Genomic DNA, 20,154 nt, shown 5'->3' with positions numbered 1-20,154 from the left:
GTTGCCACATAAACATCATTAAAATTAAAATTATTTATGAGAAATTTTTTTAACTTAACATCGTATGCGAAAAAGTGCGGTTCTATTTTATACTAGCCTTTAACGGAATCCAAACATGTTGATAAGTAAAGTTTTTTAAATGACTAAATTTTAAGGCAAAAGCTCTTTTTTTTTTTTGTAAAATATTATATTACATAAAATCTTTTTATAATCTGTAATTTTATTTTTAATAAATATGAAATCGAATGAATTTAAGAGCTATAAGAAACATCACCAAAAGATTTTTAAAAATAAAAATAAAAATAGAATTGTTCAAAGTCGCACCGTTGCCCAGCAACGAATGTATTTATGAATTCATTTACTTTAAAATCGTCTGAAAATCTTCAATTATTTATTAGATTGTAAAAAAAAAAAGATAAAATATTGCATGATAATAAAATAGGTATTATTAAAAAAGTAGAATTTTAAAATTTGAAGATGGTATAAAATATTTCTTGTAGAATAATTAACTGCAAAGTTAACATGGGAAATCGGCAATATTTCAATTAATTTCTAATTAATTGAATATGTAATTAACTATTGCATTTTGAAAAATTGTGAATATTTTTTGACGTTTTAAATAATGTGTATAAAATTTGGTTGAATTTGGCCCTGTTTAGAAGGAGATGTGGAACATATTACATAGCCAAAATGTTGTTTACATTAAGATTGTATCATATTCTGGAATATTACAACTATACAAAATTTCGTAACTATATTGCACTATATATATTTCGTAACTATATAACAGGCTGAAAATAATTTGAAAAATCGATTATAAAAGTTCAGTTTTGGCAATATACAACATGAAAAAATAAAATAAAATTAAAGCTTGTAATAAAAATACGGGAAACATTTGTAACAATTTACAATATCCACCCACTAAGATTGCATAATAACTAATTGAATTGTAACCATATCCACTTAAAAAGAATTCTAACCTTTACAAATTGTACTTTCTTAACTAATATGACATTTAGAAACTGTCTGGTTATCTTAAGATGTAGATTGAAGCAGTATTTAAGCAAAAATAAAAGACCAAGTTAAGGAAATGAATGCTTGCACAGGAATCTTGGCACTAGAACTTGTTTCAAAGGAAGTTAACAATCGTAATTATAGAAAAGAGTGCATACTCCTAATTACATGCGATAACTTAATTTGTTATGATTAATTGGAGATTTCACGTAAGTTGGCAAAGAATAGGTTCAGTTTTGGAGCTCTTCACTGTTATTTTTCAAAGTAACAGTTAATTAGATGTAATAAATGGTTGTTCTTGCAAACTGAGTTCGTTCGAATATGTCAAGTGAGATCTTATCTTGGATAATTTTATACACCAGCCATGCGAGAATGATCTTATGATTAAGGTGAGTGTTTTTAATAAGTCTTTCACCACTATGATTTATTAAAACAAATAATATGATCTCTGTACTGTTAGTTTAATATCCCGAAACGATCACTTTTCGACGATTCTTTCTCGCTAAAAGGTGAGACGCGAAAGAATGTGCGCATTTTTGGAATTAATTTTTTTGCTAAATATAAACATCTTCTCCTTTCCTCTTTCCTCTCACCCCTATTTTGTCGAATTAAACCCATCCTAACGCATGCGCAAAATAGCGAAGGGTTTCAGAATCCGTTGGCAGACAATTTATGCTATTGAAAATCCATTTGTTTGTATATTTGAAACTTACGGATGCCCCCAAATAGTTTTGAACCATATTTTGTATACATATTCCTTACCCCCTAGATGGATTTACTATATTAAAAAAGCTTTCGTAAAAGGGGTTTAAGTGGGGATTAAAATATGTTACGTTTCTTTGCCATAATTTCGGAACAAATCATTGCACAAAAAATATTTTTACATTAATTTAAAATTAAAAAAAGTTTTTTAATAACATAAATTTCCTGGTAGCTAAATGGCTATTTCTTTAATTTTAATCAATTTTTATTAAAATTAATTTATATACATTTTATAACAGTGCCCCTCTCCAGTATGTCGATTTTATTATTTAATTGTATCGATAAGTTGCGCGATTTTTCAATGTTGAAATTATTTTCTTTGAACATTTCTACTTTTGGTTTTTGTTACGTAGGTTTTTAGTTGTGTTTTGAGTTCAATTTGTTGCTTAATGACTTTTGATATTGATTTGAACCTTTAAAAGCTGTCTTTTAAATCTGGCGCAATTTTTTAGAAATATGTTACCTAATATTGTTTCATATTTTAGTAATTTTAAAATTTTAATGCCTCGAATTAGCATACCGTATATGTTTTTGTATTGGTTTTTATCTCGAATTTATTGAGTAGAATTCTATTTAAAAAATGAAAGAACACATTTAAAAGATATGTTAACTTATATACTCATTGTTATTTTCAACGCTAACATTGTATCTTATACCGTGATATTTATTTATTACCTGGCTTTCTAAATTTTGTAATTGCTAGAATTTTATTTAAGTAGCAGTTGATATTAAAAAGCTTAATTAGTTTATTTAAGCATTTTATTATTATAGTTCTTCTCTTATCAATTTCATCTCATTAATTTCATTTTTACGACTGAATTTTTAGCGATCTGTCAAGCCATATATGACCGCTAAGTAAGTCTTTCAACTCACTGAGAATAGCTAAATGAATCGTTATTAAAACCAACCTAAATCAAAACATCGTATTGGTTTGAACTCCAGGACATTCAATATTCCTTGAATGAAACATATTACCAGAAAATCTAGCTTCAAAATATGTACAAAACTCATCAAAATGGCAAGTCCTAACATGATCTAGAAAATGTTTTATCTTTTTTTATTCTTCACTCTTTGGATTAAAAATTAAAAAACGGATGTGATAACAATAATTGCAATTATCCAGAATTTAATCCGACCTTACTAAACAAATTTAAACTAATTAGAAACCTTTATTAACACTACTATAACCTAGAAAAGAACATTGGCTATATTGTTTTCGGACTATTTGAAATATTTGTCTAATAGAAGAAACCTATAAGACTAGTATAATCTTAACAACGTATTATTATCGTCTGCCAATTTTTCTTTTTCTTTCAACAAGCAATTTTTAATGAGCGCCATCTACCGATTCATCTTTGAGTATTGAGTTTTTTGATATATTATATTAATTTTGATTTCTTGGCATTGAAGAATAATAGGTTTTTTTTACTAATCAATCAAACTAATGATCCAACCAGTACAGTTTAAAAAAGATATTATCTGGGTTAAGGAGTATTTAAATTACATTCTCCTGATATTGCTAATCTTTAAGTTAATCTCTTATAAACGGTACTATGAACCTAAAAATTCCATGCTTCTCCCGTGGAGGGGGAGGGGAGATTCGAAGAAATTTTTACATATATATGCTAAACATTCATACCACAAGTGTTTTTATTTGAATTATTTAGAGTAGTAATTAATTACAGTTGAGGTCAAAACCTCTTATGATTGAATGTAAAATCTCTATGACTTTAAAGTATATGCGTTTTGCGTTTTCTTACATACATATTAAACAAATTGACGCAAAAGGAGCTGTGCGTACAGCTGGTAGTGTTACAATATAAACAATGCCTTTTTTCCATTTTTTTCTGTGCAAACGTTATCAAGTTCTCATAGGTTAAGATGCTAGATGATAGGAACATAGCATATCACATAGGGCATTAAATGTTTAGATGGTTAAGAACAAGAGCATGATACTACTATAGAGAATTGTAATGAAAATTTTTGAAGCAATTTCAGATTTAAGACTGCTAAGCTTATTATGATGGTGGCTGTCATAAAGTCGGACAATTGAATTGCTAAATATTGATATCATAAAGTACCATATTCCCGAGCGTAGATGAAACCCTAGTTACTTTTAACTGGAGGCTGTGGCTTTATATTCCCTTTTCTTTTACGAATTATAAAGAAAGTAATGTAATCGTTAAAGTTGTTCCTGATTTTTTGAGAAACTCCATGTGATTCGGGTTTCTGTGTTAGGGTCCACCCGATAAAGATCGGTATATTTCTGGTTTAGTTTTATCAACGTCCCGTTGTAAAGAAATACTAGGGCTATTTTGGGACGAACCTCGTTTGGACGAACGACAGTCAGGTGACGAGGACGACACCTGAGCTGGTACCCCCCTCTTTAAACCACACCAGAGGGAGGACGTTTGGCCCTGACGGATTTAACGTGCAACAGACCCCCTTACACGACGGTTCTTCGGTGGAATCGGGTCTGGAACCTGAAACCTTACGGCTCACAAGTCGAGATCTTACTACCAGGCCACCGCGGCCAGGTATATTTCTGGAGTAGCACTAGCCGTTTTAAGCTAACAGTCTGTTAGCGGGTTTTTGATGACTTATTTCCCGATTTGATTGAGGAACTATTTCATGATTCAACTGTCATTTGATTTTTGTAAATAATAGCAACCTATACGAGAACAAGTTATATAAGGCTGTAAATACCAAACGAATTGTTTTGTTAAACTACTCTCTTATTGATCGGTCTTGATAACGATTTTACAATATCATATTTATCATTCATTAATGTCTGCAAGGCATTAGAAGGTCCTCAATTTTATGTGGATCAGGAAGTATAAATTTTTAATAAGAGAGTATGCTAGAATCGTGGATACCACTTCCGTTGGTTTATTCTAAAGTGCAACTTACCGTGTCTTCCTCTTCTGTCTTGCGAATGTTTCCTGAAGCAGACGACGATGGCAAACAGCAGGACCAGGATGACCAGGGATGAGACCACCACCGGGACCACCAAGGCCACATTTTTGTAAAAGGGAAGGCCAGTCTCCCTTTTCCCGAAAGCTGGAGAAGAAGTGGGAGCTATGAATAGGAGAATTGCGTGATCAGGAAAACATTTTCATGAAATAGAGGGCGCCAGTTTCATGAACAAATGGGTACCCGAATCTACAGAGTGCTTATGGTATCTTTTTGCGTCCGTCGTGTGAGACCGTCTTGAAGAAAGGTTATGTTACTGAACAAATGCTACAAACATGACATATTTATGATAACAAAATTCATTTTTGATATACTGACGATAAATTATTGATAAATATTCTGAAATTTCGTATGGAGTATTATCACAAGATATTCAAATATTTGTACAAAAATAAATAGAAAACTGAACCCGACGTGGGATATTATTTTGAGAGTTATGAAATACTAATATCGTGATAAATGATCAAGTATTTGAAATTAAATATTACAGCATATTTAATAACTTATTTCTTTACATTATTCCAAATGAGTTGTGATAGCAATTTTGTATTTTATTTATTAAATGGTACTTCTCAAGTTGCTTATGTTTTAGCTATGTAAAAGAGAATATGAAATATACAGTGTTAAATAAATGTATTCAATTTAGATAAATTATTAAGTCGTTTTTTTTGTCTGGATATTCTTTAGAATTAAGTAATTGAGAAGAAGATATACTTTTTTAAGGAAAATTATTTTAAAAGTTTTTATTAACTTATAAAAGATAGAAATTAATAATTGCTGAAACAAAAATAAAAATAAAAACTATATCTAAAAAAAGAAATAACCCAAAGAAATAATAAGTATAAAACGAACAAATAAAGAAATAATAAATATTAAATAAGAAAATAATTCATTTTTTCGTAAAGGCTTGTTTATGATATTTTCTCTTGAAAGATTGCTTACATTATAGCAAACGAATATAAAACATAACATAATTAATTAGAATAAATATCTTTTCTTCAATCTTTTATTACAAGTTTTGTTTACAATTATGAGTTACAGTTTATGCAATATCATCGGATTTAAATATATTTTTGATTTTCAATTAAAAGCTTTCTTTTTGAAAAATTAATTTTCCATGATATAATAGTTGTAAATATGTACAGATATTTGAAAATATGTGCTTCCAAATTATTTTCAACACATGTGAAGAGTAGTATTAAAGTATTCATTTCCTCCAATTAGAATGAATTTCAGAATATCCAACATATTGAAGCACACTGGGGCGGAAAGAGTGTCTTACAGTTTTTATACTCTATACCTATTGCAGAGGCAGGTAACGTTTTGACTCCATATTCCCCCTGTGTAAGTCCAGCTTCACTGTGTGCAGTGACCATGATGACGTATTCTCTTTCTGGAGCCAAATGCCGTATCGTGTAGACTTCCCTGGGCATGTCCAGCTTTTCATTGGCTGTGATCCATTGATTCTGGTACTTAGGCCTGTGCTGAACCACGAAATGCGTGATGGGGCAACCACCGTTTTTCCAGGCTGATAAGTGCAGAGATACTGAAGTGGCATTGGGTTGAAGAAAGACTGATTCTTGAGGGGACATCGGAGCTGTTTAAAAACGGAAGAAATATATTTATTCAAATATGTACATAGAATTTGCATTAAAATATTAATTTATATAAATATATGCTCTGTAAATAAAAATTATACACGATTTAAGCAGAACTTAATATATTCGATATGTATAGTTACATACTATATATACAGGATTAATACAGAAAAGCACAATGAAAGCATCTGAATTACATTTTTCTCTCTTTATAACAAATATCATACGCTGACTACTCCGACTCGCTCTGAGGCATATGGATAGAATCTGAATCACCGGATAGCTGCAAAAGCATTGATGGGAACTAAGGTTGAGTCCTAAGGGCCATAACTGGTCACGGAACAATACTTCCCGTAGGAAGCACGTTCCGTCGTCGTTAGAGGATAGTCGAACCTACACCATTTATGTGCCTTCAGGGTGGTGAGAACCAATGACGATATCGGAATCTTCTTATTCTAATATCTGAGATGCCCCACCCCGGTGGGATCCTCTAGAACAAATTATATATATATATATATATATATATATATATATATATATATATATATATATATATATATATATATATATATAATTACCCTACAGATAGATTAAATCCGTTATTTAGCACATCAGTGGCCTTATATTATAAACAAGGTTCATGCCGACAAGTATGAGTTTTTTAACATACATTTTTACAATCCAATTCAGTCCTATCTAGACCAGCCTAGCCCAGTCCAGTTCAATCTAGACCAGCCCAGCCCAGCCCAGCCCAATCCAATCGAATCCAATCCAATCCCGTAATTGGCATTAAAGAATGCTTTGAATGAGAAATGAGAATCGTAGGAAGAAGATTCTTGATTTTATCCTTTTGCTGAATTCTTAATCAGTATTCCTCAAAAAGTTGTTGACACATGTGGGTTTCAAAAACAGTTCAATTGTTCTTTGTGGTAGGTATAGATGCGGGAAGCTTTTCTTCAAATGAAACATAAATACTGGTGGAATTCAGTAAAACAATCAAATAACTTTCATTTAAATACTTCAGCAAACTTATATAGGAGTTAAGCAAACAACTATTTCGGATTCTCTAGATTTGATAACAGAAGATTCCATATTTGTATTTTACCATGAACATTTGATTCATTGTTTTGACCAGATATGTGAAAACACAGATAGAACTAGAACCGCCATTATTGCTTTATTTAATTCCATCTTCACATGCTTGACGCCATGTTGCATGCTAATGGGGAGAAAAAGAATGCTCTTGAAAGACGACAGAAAAAGCTCGACTCTAAAGAGTTCTTGAAAGACGACAGAACAGAAAAGGTATTTTATCCTCATTGAAATGAAAATGGCGCAAGTCTTTGACACTCTGCTATAACGTATAGCCTTTAGAGATAATTTTTTTTCTTGCAGATTGAATGCTAAAAGTTCTATAAAAATGCAAAATATGAGGGTGCCCAAAATTTTCTTTCTCATCTTGCTATGAATGGCCTTATCTGGCTCTGCTTGTACAAACATGCCGGCTTATCTATTAGACGTCTATGTCATCGGTTTCAGTCGGACAAGAGTTCCCAAATGTCGAAAAGCCGGGACCCCCCCCCACCCCTCCAAAAAGTTCTTTTGTCCATTTATTGGGATTGAAAAGGCATAATTTCCCTCGAGTTCCTTCCACAAGGTGAAACAATAAATTCTATGAAATGCTGTCATCAACTGAATCAATTGAAAGCTGCCATATCAAAAAGACGGCCAGAATTAATGAATCGACGAGGTGTTGTTTTTCAACATGACAAAGCGAGGCCACATATTGCATTAGTCGAGAGAAATTCTCACAATTTGGTGGGATGTTTTACCGCATCATGCATACTCTCCAGATTTCGCTCCATCTGATTATTACTTCTTCCTGCCCTTAAGAAATTCTTTTTGTGATAAGCGCTTTAAATATCTCAGAAAAAGGAAAGCACACCTCGAGGATTATTTCTTGTCCAAAACACAAAAATTTCGAAAAGAAGTTATAACGAGGCTTCCTGAGAGATGGGAGAAGGTAATAGAACAAAAGGGTTCTTATATAATAAAATAAATAATAAACAGTAAATATTGTGTATTCATTTCATATTAGAAATAGGAAAGAAACTTATGAGGTATCCTAATATTTCAGCAATTTTTTTCTCGGGCCTTATCAAAGATGGCGAAATTTTCCACCAAAATGCGTGAATTATCTGTTAAAAGATTAAGAAGCCAGACAGTAATACTGTTCTTTCTTTATGTTTACGCAAGAAATACAAATAAGGGAATATGATAAAAAAATTAATGATGAAAATACAGTAGCTTAATAAAAATAGTTAATGATGAATTAAATGTTTAATTTAAAAAAAATTAATTACAAAACATGACTTTAACTGTTAGTGAATTAGAGAAAAAAGAATTAATTTCAATTGACATAATATTTATAATAGATAATAAATTAAAAATTAAAAAAAAACAATACCCCCCCCCTCTACTTTTTAGTGAAATAATAGAAAGACCATTTTTTAAAAAATGATCTTTTCATTCTTCTTATAGTTAAAAGAAAATTTCTATAGTACTAGTTGTTAGTGACAAAATGTGTAATGGAAATAAAAATAAATTTTAATACATTTCTCTGAAGAGAAATGTAAAGCAGAAGAGTGATGTGTGAGAACTGAATGCATATTGATTCATTTTTACGTAAATATTTGGCTAACGAGGAATGTTAAAAGAAAATAACATTTGGCGTGTGTTTGCAAAATGAAGTCATAATTCGCATGCTGAGACAGCTAAAGATTTAAATTTATTATTTTTAGTATATTATGCGTTTTATAATTTATACTATTTTATATTATTTAAAATAAAATTATTAATGCATTTTCATATTATTTATGCGTTTTATGAGGAGAGCAAATAATTAAAAATTTTTTGAAGGAAGGCCGAAAAACTCAAATAAACATCGTAAACATAAAATGCATTAAAGAGGCGGCAACTTGGAATGAAAACAACAAGACCTGTCTTGCATGCTGTAAAAATAATTGAAAAAAAAATCAATCATTCAATTGATAAGATCTAAATGGGAAGAATGGAATTTTATAAATCCGAGTGCAACTATAAAGGTTTCTTTTCAGTTTTCTGACTTATTGGATGAAAATAATTGAAAAAAAAAATCAAATAATCAATTGATAAGAACAATGAGAAGAATGGGCTTTTATAATTGAGAGAGCAATTGTAAAGAATCCGTTTCGGTTTTCTGACCTACTGGATGAAGTATGCATATTTTGGTAATTTTAGAAGACTGCCATGAAAATAATTGAAAAAAAAATCAACAATCAATTGATGACTAAATGAGAAAAATGGAATTTTATAATCGAGACAGCAACTGTAAATGTTTTCGTTTCGGTTTCCTGACTTATTGTATTTAGTATGCTTATTTTTTTGTGACCTTAGAAGTCTGCTATGAAAATAATTGAAAAATATCGATCGAACTATTTATAAGAACTAAATGAGAAGAAGGGAAATTTATATTTGAATTTATATTTATATTTAGAAGATTTCCATGAAAATAACTGAAAAAAATAAATAAATCAATTGATAAGAACTAAATGAGGAGAATGGAATTTTATAAATGAGAGAGAGCAACTGAAAATTTTAGTTTCGGTTATTCAAATTTATTGGATGTAGCATGCATATTTCAGTGATCTTAGAAGACTGCCATGAAAAAAATGAGAAAAAATCAATCTATCAATCAATTGAAAAGAACTAAATGAGAAGAGTGGAATTTATAATTAAGAGAGAAATTGTAAAGGTTTTGTCTCATTTTTCTGACTAATTGGAAGAAGCATGCATTTTTTAATGGCTCTAGAAGACCGGCATGGAAATAATTGAAAAATATCAATCAATCAATTTATCAGAACTAAACGAGAAGAAGGAAAATTTACATTTGAAAGAGCAACTGTAAAGGTTTAGTTTCAAATTTATAACTTATTGGATGAAGTATATATATTTTAGTGATTTTAGAAGACTGCCATGAAAATAATTGAAAGAAATCAATCAATCAGTTGATAAAAATTTGATGAAAAGAAAGGAATTATACAAATGATAATGGAGTGGGGAAGGTTTTTTTTCGGTTTTCTGACTTATTGGATGAAGCATGCATATTTCAGTAATCTTAGAAGATTTCCATGAAAATAACTGAAAAATATCAATCAATCAATTGATAAGAACTAAATGAGGAGGATGGAATTTTATAAATGACAGAGCAACTGAAAATTTTCGTTTCGGTTTTCAAATTTATTGGATGTAGCATGCATATTTCAGTGATCTTAGAAGACTGCCATGAAAAAAATTAAAAAATCCCATCAATCAATTGATGAGAACTAAATGTGAAGAATGAAATTTTATGCATGAGAGAGCAACTGTAAAGGCTTCGTTTCGGTTTTCTGACTTATTGGGTGAAGCATGCATATTTCAGTGAGCTTAGAAAACTTTGTCAATGACAGTTATTCGTCTGTTTAGCACTACATCAATAGTATAATAAAATTCTTTTAGGCTAATATCGAAAGTGTACCAAAATAACAATTATTTTTATTAAAATATTAATACAGAAATCCACATCAAACATTACTTACCAGCGCCTTGAGTTCTAGCAAAAACTGGCGAACTCGGCTCGCCAGTTCCCAAGCTGTTCGAAGCAGTCATGTAGAGTTGATATCTGGATCCACATTTGAGGCCGGTTATGGTATATCTATCCACATTACTACCTAACTGTTCTGATTTCCATTCGCCGTCATCACTTTTGTAGTGAATTGTGTATTCTGAAATGTTACAACAAAATTCATTATACATCTGTGAAAATGTAGTTTGATATCATGGTACTGATATCAACGATGTACTCGGGTTATAACACATTGCAGAGTAATTAATGTCTGCATTAGTAACGCTTCATGAAATTTATTAGAATCTCAGAAGATATTTAGCCTGTTGATCATTAAAGTTGACTGTTGCACGATAGGGGTTGTCAAATACTCAAACTATGCTTCCTGAATTCATTTGCGATAATACAGTGTAGGGATAATACCAGTTTGCCATTATTGACTTTTCTATCAGATTGAATGTTTCGATATTAAATGCACCTATTAGACTATCGTCAGCGTAATTTCAAAGTATGGTACATTAGGTATTTATTAAATAGGCTTAATTGTATACAAAATTAAATTTTTTAGAAGGGACAATAAATACGATATTCTAAAATGTTAAATCAGGTGCTAAGAACACAAATACAACGGCTGTGAAAATCTGAGTGAAGATTGGATTGATTTTTAATTTTTAATTTGTTATGTTAATGCCTTGACCTTGGAATGTATGTAATTATCGAGAAATGGCAATTTAATCCATAAGCGAGAAAAAGACAAAAGAGAGACTTGGTCATGTCCAATGTTTTTTAATGAAATCTTTCAATGATATAATTATGTGTTTAAGCATAAAAAATTCTGCAATTTGGCGCACAAGCCAGGCATAATATAAGCGAAGAGATTAATATTTCTTTTTTTAAGAAGCTATGTAAGGTTTATCTTGAGAGAAGATCTCATTACATAGAACGTGGTCAGCTAATGAGTACAATGGCTGAGTGGTCTTACACACTTAACAGCATAAGGACCGAGAAAGTTTTAGTTGAATTTGATCTTCAATTCCTACTTCCGATTATGAAGCAGACTTCATCAACAGGCCAGTACAGTGCCAAGTTGAATCAAATTCATTTATACAATATCAAAAGAGCCAAGTCAATCTTTTGGTTTTTGAATGTAGATTGACTCTCCAGCGGTCGAGTCATATTGACTTGATTAAACGTAACATTATCTCATTCTAAAGGAATCTTAATAGCTTTATTATTTTTTTTACCTCTCTTGAATTTTGATGATTTTTCTATATACTTTGATCCCTATTGAAGTTTCAAGAGAAGCAGAAAGTAAATTTGAATATTATATGATATCGAATCTAAGACCTTAAATTGAAAAGCCATGACTTCATCAATAGGCTACTGCAGTTCAAAGACGAATTCTATTCAAGTATTTATACCCAAAAGAACCAGCTAAACCTTCTGACTTTACAAGGTAGATCGACACTCCATATTTGTAGTCATATTAAATCGACTCATTGTGACCTGGGTAGAGAATAGGCTTGGTAATTTTATTATTTTCGAGTCGAATTACAGATGTTATTTAATAGAAGTAGAAAATGATAAGCTATGAAGGTTATGGTGGAGTCAGAACACGAGTAACGCTGATATAAATTTACGGACAATCTGAGTTTCATTGAAGAAATTTTCTGAAAATCAATAATAATTAGTTATTATGGTATTGTTGGTTATAATAGTGCCTAGCTTTTATGATGTAATAGCTATCTTTAATGATTAAATGTATCAGGATTATATATATGAGTGACATGAAATTAAATAAATAAATCTATTAATCTGTAGCTAGACATAAAAAGTATTTAAAAGAAAATCTCTATAAATAATTCTGATAGATTATTTTCAAAAGATTGCACGTTTGTAGAAGTTTATTGACAACAGATTAACCTGTTAACCGGGTAATTAATTAAATTTAATTCGTTTCGTAATGAAATATTTCGTCAAGCTCGATTAACAGGTTAATTTCGAAACATTACATTACATCATGATTTCTGATTAAATATGGTCAATTTTATACAGACGAATCATTGAGAGAAATTGTTTTGGTGGGAATAAGAGTTATCGTCTGCCAAGAAATTATTGATGGAAGTGCAAAGTTTGTCTCTTTTTACATTTAAATTTAGGCAAGCTACTTCTGATCATCAATTCGTCATTCACACTTTCAAATTTTATCATCATATATCACATAATCTTACTGGATCTCATCTGAGATAATTACATGTGATTTAAAATAAAATCTTGTGGCTGATTAATCTCATTGAATCTTAGTTTGAATCTAACTGGATATCATATATTGCTTAGGCTATTTCTCAATATTCATACTTACATCCAAAGACAAACATTTCACTTCTATTGATCAATTCTAGTTAAAATTGGTCCAAATCAGTTCTAGTTTGGAGTAGTCACGCCAAAACGTTCTCGCATATTCCCTAATATACTTTTTATTCCAGAAAACGCCTTACATGGCGTTGGGGTAACTTATAGCATGAATTTAGTACTTTCACAGAATCTTTTAGCAGTTATTGAAAATTGGGAAGCTTTTTGGCGTTTAGTCCCTGGCATGTGTCAATAGTCTCCTCAACCCCCTCCCCCCCAAAAAAAAAGAAAAAAGAAAAAGTGAATTACTGTATTCGATATGTTTTTCTCAGCCGGTTAAAACAAAAATTAGACAAAAAAAAAATTGCACTTGTAGTCACAAAATCCCATACCAAATTTGATACATTTAAGTCATTTGGTTTTTGAATTATATCGTTTACATGTTTCTGAAAGTATAGATCTACAGACAGTCGACCCTTAATTGGTTTTGGTTCAAAATTCGGCATGTGTCTAGACTATTAATGTTAAATATATTTACCGAATTTTATCTAGCTAGCTCTCTTTGTTTTGTAATTATTGTGTTAACTTATATTCGAACAGCCAGACAGGCAAACATCCTCTGAACAGATTTTACTCAAAATCTGACAGAAATCTGCCAATTTGGCGTAAAGACCTTATATCGAATTTCGACAGTCTACTTCAAAGCATTTTTGATTTATCTTTGCCACAGACAGACGTACAGAGTACCATGTATACGGGAAAGTAAAAACATGCCAGATAATGCAAAAAGGCAGACACAATAAAGACTGTGGAGTTAAAATTATTTTTCAATATTTACCTGAAATTTTGATCGCGTGATATGGAAGGAATGTATTATCTGCATTATCTTTTGTAATCACAATTGATTTATAGAAATATAGCACCACTGGTATAATCCAGTTTGAGCATCCAGGAGAATATGTTGTTTGAAATTTATTTTAATGCGTTCCTTCATATCATGAATGTTGCCATGTTGCAAAGTCAACTATTGTTTGCCAATGGATTCTAAAATCATCTGTCTTTTTGCGCATGCGTTAGGATGTGTTCAATTCATCAAAATAGGGGTAAACAGTTTACATTTAATAATAAAGTAAACTGGGATTACACTAGGACTGATTTAGAATAAAATAATTCGGTCAGAAAGGACAAAATACTCGTATACACGCAAAAAAAAAAAAAAAAAAAAAAACGAAAAAGTATCTAATTGGCAGAAAATAAAGGTCAAAGAATGAGGAAATAAACACGTTCGTTGTTCCGCGTCTCACCCTTTTGTGAGATAGAATCGTCGAAAAGTGGTCGTCTCAGGATACTGAAACGAACAATAACAAAATGGCTGCTAAAGCAAATCAAACCATGGAACGAAACAGACATCAAATGGTTGCTAGAAAAACTATTCCACTTGACTCAATGGGTTGCCATTTTGGCGACAAACTCAAGAGGTCTATTAAAATAGATTTCAATTAATTTGCTTATAAGTGAAATGGAATTCCTTAAATTAAATTGCATTCTTTCCATAATTCTTGCTGAATAAATGTAATAAACTCCAAAAAATGACTTCAAGAGTTGCTCAAAATTACATTAAAATATATATATAGGAATTCATATCTTCAAAAGCTACCATGCCAAATTAATAATCTGATTCTGCGCCATTTACTGACTTCATTTCAATTGTACTTAAATCTATATTAAAGATTTAAATATTTCAGGCTGCTTTAAAAACTCTATAGCACATTCATATAATTCAAAATTTCTGTTTCTATATTCCTTGAATCTTTTTTTATCTAGTTCTGGTATCTGTATACTTTTACAAAATCCTGATTAACCCCTTTGGATACATTTGACATATCAGAACGTCCTGTATTTGTTTGAATTTATATTTCAATTTCTTTTGTGATGCTAATTAACTTAAATTATTTCAACATAATGCAGCAGTATATATTCTGAATAATGTATGAATAATATGAAATATAGTAATTCTTACATAAAATTTACTACCTTTTCATGTTCAAAAAATTAAGTGCGCTCCAAGTATAAATGACACTTTCAAATAAATGTGTAGTCAAAGAGTTAAAGTTACTTACCCGTTTCTACAAGAATAAAAACAGGGTTTGAAGATGAAATTTAAATTTTAAGCATGGGCATCAACAGCATTTTTTATATTTGCATTTAGAGCAGCAAATTATCATTCACTTTCAGTGTACATCAAATAAACTTCAATATATTAAACCCAACTAAAAATAAATTTAGAGTATTTAAAGCAATTTTCCGAAACAAGTAATTGAAGTTGTGTGTGGGATTAGGAATAATTAATAATTTAATATCTGCGTGGTGACCCAAAAAAATAGAGTTCCTAATACAGTTCTGAAGTCATTTAGTTTTTCTTCAAACACTAATACCAGTTTCAAAAACTTTGTTTAGCTTTAAAAATACAGAAAATACGTTGTAATACATAATAAAATAGGTAAAGTGAAGTAAGGTTAAACAAGTTTATCAAAATAAGGTTAATTTAAGTAAATTCATGATTTAATGTACAGTGCTTTTTAAAAAACAGCAAGAGCAGGATGGCAGTCAGTGCTATTTTTCATAGTTACAGTTGTTGAATATCAAAAGCACACTCACAGTACCAAATTTGCAATGGAAAGAAAAATGAAAAAAAAAAAAAAAATGGTGTACCTTATTTATTACAAAATAATGAAGACTCAAATGAGAATACAGAAAATATTAAGCTATCAATATGTTTAGTTACAATAAAATTTTTATATATGATTCGATAAAAGCATAAAAGCAACCACCATAACTGATTAGTACTTAATTTTAAAAATTAGAAATCATTCGTTTTATAATGAAACTTAACCATCCAAAAGTTTTCCAGATTATTGTTATATCAAAATTAGCATGCCGAAAATTAGCATTTTAACATATATCAGGCCATTCGTTAACATATTAATGAAGCCAGATTTCCACATATTGTTAATTTGATTATGGGGAAAAATTTTTATGTATATAATTTAAATTTATCTAGAGAAACGGATGCAAATATAAATGTAGTAACTTTCACATTATCTTAATTTTCAAAGTAAGTATAGAAGCGATTAAAAATGTAGATGAAAAAAATTTAGATTATTCACCTTAAAATATCAAATGAAAAACATAATTTGATAAATATGAAAAGAACTTGGCAATCTTCCAAATAGTTCAAAAGAACACAAAAAGGTTGCGAATGTTTTTATTGCGAATGTTTTAAAGACTGGCGCGAATGAATATGGTTTTTCGATTTTCCAACATTTTCAGATTTCATACCTAAAACAGTTATAACTTTTACTCCTTTTTGAACATTTGAGAAATTTCAAAACATTTTTTCAAGAACAACATGGATGGTTTTCTCTTATTTAAGATAACATATGAATAGATTATCTGACTAATTTGAAAAAGTGAAAGCATAAATATACATTAAATATTAGCCTCAGTTGAAATTATTGATAAAATAATAAAAAAAGATTTTATAAAATATAAATTTTTATAAGTACATTAAGAAGTAAAAAAAGATCTATAAATAATACAAAATGAAGTCTCCTGAAAGCGACTGTATGTTTAGCAGAGAAAAAGTCAGAAAACACTTAACTGCTATTGGAGATATTTGTACCACTTTGTAGGGCATTTATTGGGGAAGGTTTTAGTATATTGGAAGTCTTATCAAAATTAAAAAAAGGAGTTTTATAATTGCGATTTTAATTATTTTCCTACTACGATTCGCGCATGTGCAAATCGTATCTGTGCTTTGCATTTATGATCGAAAACCTCAAACTGCGCATGCGCAAATAGCAAGTGATGTGCTATACATTTCTTTGTCTGATTTTAAACAGCGATTCAAAAGTCATTATTCCTAAAAAAAGGAAATTCATCCTTTTATTTGTGATGATTTCTAAATATATTTGTATGTTTGTTTGATGTTGCGTGACATGCCTGTGTCATATCGGGTGGAGGCTAGACTTAAGTTTAAAGGTAATTTTTCCTCTTAGATGTTATACCACGGGCAACACTGCATGGGTGCTGCTAGTTCTTTATAAAATATCATTAATATATGAAGCAATGGAAAGCATATTTAAGGAAATTAAAATTTAATTCGTATTTATAGGCATTTTAATTGTTTTTTCCCTACTGATACTGAAAGTAGATTAATTTTTTTATAGTATAGTTTACTTTTATGTTTCAGATTTTTATGATTTTGTTTCGACTTCCAAATATTTGAAACAATTATTTTCTATTTGTTAATGTTTGGTTATTATAAATAAATATTATTGAATCTTGTAATAATTCTTTTTCCTAAAATAACTATTAGATGAAGTATTTCTAAAAGAATTAAAATTGCTATAAAATTTAGTAGTTACCTGATAATTAAGTTCTGAAAACTTTAAAATATTTTACTGTAATAGAGAAAACATAAATATACTTAATTTCAAAACTTATGTGCACAGGGGAGTGATCAAAAATTTGATTCTTTCAGACAGAATATTTACAAATAATAAATAAGCGAACTTAAGGATAAAAGTGTGTATTATGTAATTAAAATGCTTATATAAATCAGCTATTCTGAAAATCGCTTTTATACTTAATACATCGCCGTTTTAATAAATGAAAGAACCACTATAAAATCCATTCACTAGAAAATTAAATCGAAAAAAAAAAAAGAATAAAGAATAAATAACACCTTATTAACCAACACACAAAACAAAATGCAGAATTCCCATAGCTATTTTTCAACTTCTTTTCTTTTTCCTTAAATTAAATATTATCAAATATAAAATCCCAGAAGGTGTATCCTCGCCTTAATGAAGCCATACAACCTCTTTACTTGGAAAAATCTGCTTCAACGCTTGAAGCCCCGGCTTTTGCATAAAATCCTAATAAACCACCGCGTTAGAGAAAGCAATAAAATAATCACCATAAACAACATCCTTTGAATCTGTCCTCACAATTTTGTCTGGAGCTCCTAAGGGCTCTTTTCCGCTGATTCAGTCAACGTAAAATTTGCACCTTTCTCGCCATTCAGTGCAGCTCTAACGAGACTCAGGAGAGTTGCCTATTGTTGTTTGTCGCTACATAAAATATCCATAAAAGTTGCAGTTAGTTTTAAATCCAGGCCAGCAGATTTTCACGTAATAAATAGGTTTCAATGAGTCCAGATCGTAAATGCAGACAGTGTTGAGCGATTTTTATGATGGTGATTTTTATGACAATCCGATCATTTTGTGCGTAATTATTAATGGTCTCCAGATCGTCATTGTGCAAGCAAGTTAAAATTTTATGCGATGCGATAGAAAAAGAAATTGCTTTTACCTAGAATCTGATTCATAATTATGGCGTCATTTTAAAGGTTATGCTGGTTTTTATATTATCGATATCTATGCATTAATCGGTTTAAATATCGATTAAAAAGTTGCGTATTGTGTTAATACACTTATAAAACTAAATATTTCTGAGAGAGTTATCTTAATAATCTTATCATAGTAAAACTTTATTGCAATTTTTATGATCGAAATCCATGATTTCATTTATTAGTCCACTAATGTTGAAACTGAACTTGCTTCTGTTTTTGTACTTGTGAAATTAAACATTGCATTTAGAACTTTATAAGTTGCCTAATTATGAAATTTTTTTAACTAAAATAGATTTAAGCATAATAAATAAGGAAATCGTGATATTAAAAATGGTTGCTATTAATTATTTGGACATCTAATCAAAATAGATGCCAGTGTTTCGACGAATTATGTCTTGATGAATTCGTCAATAAGCTTCACCTTGAGGTTTTGATGAATCTTCTTTTATATTCCTTGAATACAAATTTTTTAAAAAAAATGCGATTTTTAAAATTATACCTGAAATCAACACAGTCTAATTCCGAAATGAGCTAGATAAGTGATATTTGAAATAAGACCAAATTAGAAATAACTATTAAGTTTAAATGCAGAAAAAGAACCAAAAATAAAGAAATGAAATGATGAATATGGCCTGAAAACTTTCTCAAGGGTCACCCTCAGGCAGGGATTCAAACCAGAGATTTTTTCTGTGAGGGGTCTGACTTTCGTCCAAAATATTGACCCTTCGTGACCCCTTTTTCTATGAGTCAGATCCCTCACAGAAAAAATCCCTGTCTGAGGATGAGCCTTGAAAAAGTCTTCAGGCTGGATTCATTATTTCATTTCTTTCTTTTTGGTTTTTTTTTCTGCATTTAAACTTAATATTAATTTCTAATTTGGTTAAGTTCATTTGTGTTTTAGTTGTAGCAGCATTTGATCTCTCTAAATACCATGTATCTTTTATTAGTTTGGTCCTGGAAATATTTATTTTTAATTTCACAATGATTGCTTTTTTGATTGATAGTTTCTTATTTGAAATAAGACATTTACCAAAAGATTATAAGTCTATGTCAAATTTTGCCGAAACTCATCAAAGCTAATATATCATACATGGTAACCTCCGTGCAGGTGAAATCGACAAATAAAAAAATGTTATGATCTAGATAGATTAAATTTGGCATGTATTTTATCACCGCAGTTACAGATTTGTATGAAATTTTCATTTAATTTAAAATGATTTATTAATTTGTATGAATTTTAATATGTAAAAATCCGTTTACTCAAAATTGTAGCAAGCTTGATAAATACATGTTTACATGAAGTCTTATGTTCAAATTTAAAGATATTATATTTTATAAACAGTAAAATAAAATAAATTCCGTATTTGACTTCTTTCTATACATAATGGGTGCTAATG

At 30.0% G+C, this 20,154-nt stretch overlaps 1 protein-coding gene across 4 annotated transcripts in view; it reads right to left on the bottom strand.

Moving 5' to 3' along the window:
* Positions 1–20,154, bottom strand: part of LOC129957597 (cell adhesion molecule Dscam2-like) — a 929,106-nt gene that overhangs the window by 24,856 nt on the left and 884,096 nt on the right. The window contains exons 20-22 of one of the 4 annotated variants that reach the window (XM_056070014.1): positions 10,964–11,149; positions 6,050–6,346; positions 4,687–4,854 (exon numbers count right to left, since the gene is read on the bottom strand). In XM_056070014.1, coding sequence (XP_055925989.1) covers positions 4,687–4,854; positions 6,050–6,346; positions 10,964–11,149 — 651 coding nt within the window. The remainder of the gene's footprint in view (positions 1–4,686; positions 4,855–6,049; positions 6,347–10,963; positions 11,150–20,154) is intronic. The other 3 variants (XM_056070015.1, XM_056070016.1, XM_056070017.1) reach the window with 3 other exon arrangements.

The sequence above is a fragment of the Argiope bruennichi genome, chromosome 11 (assembly GCF_947563725.1).
Source record: "Argiope bruennichi chromosome 11, qqArgBrue1.1, whole genome shotgun sequence".
NCBI lineage: Eukaryota > Metazoa > Arthropoda > Arachnida > Araneae > Araneidae > Argiope > Argiope bruennichi.
This window is presented reverse-complemented; position numbering and strand designations above follow the sequence as displayed.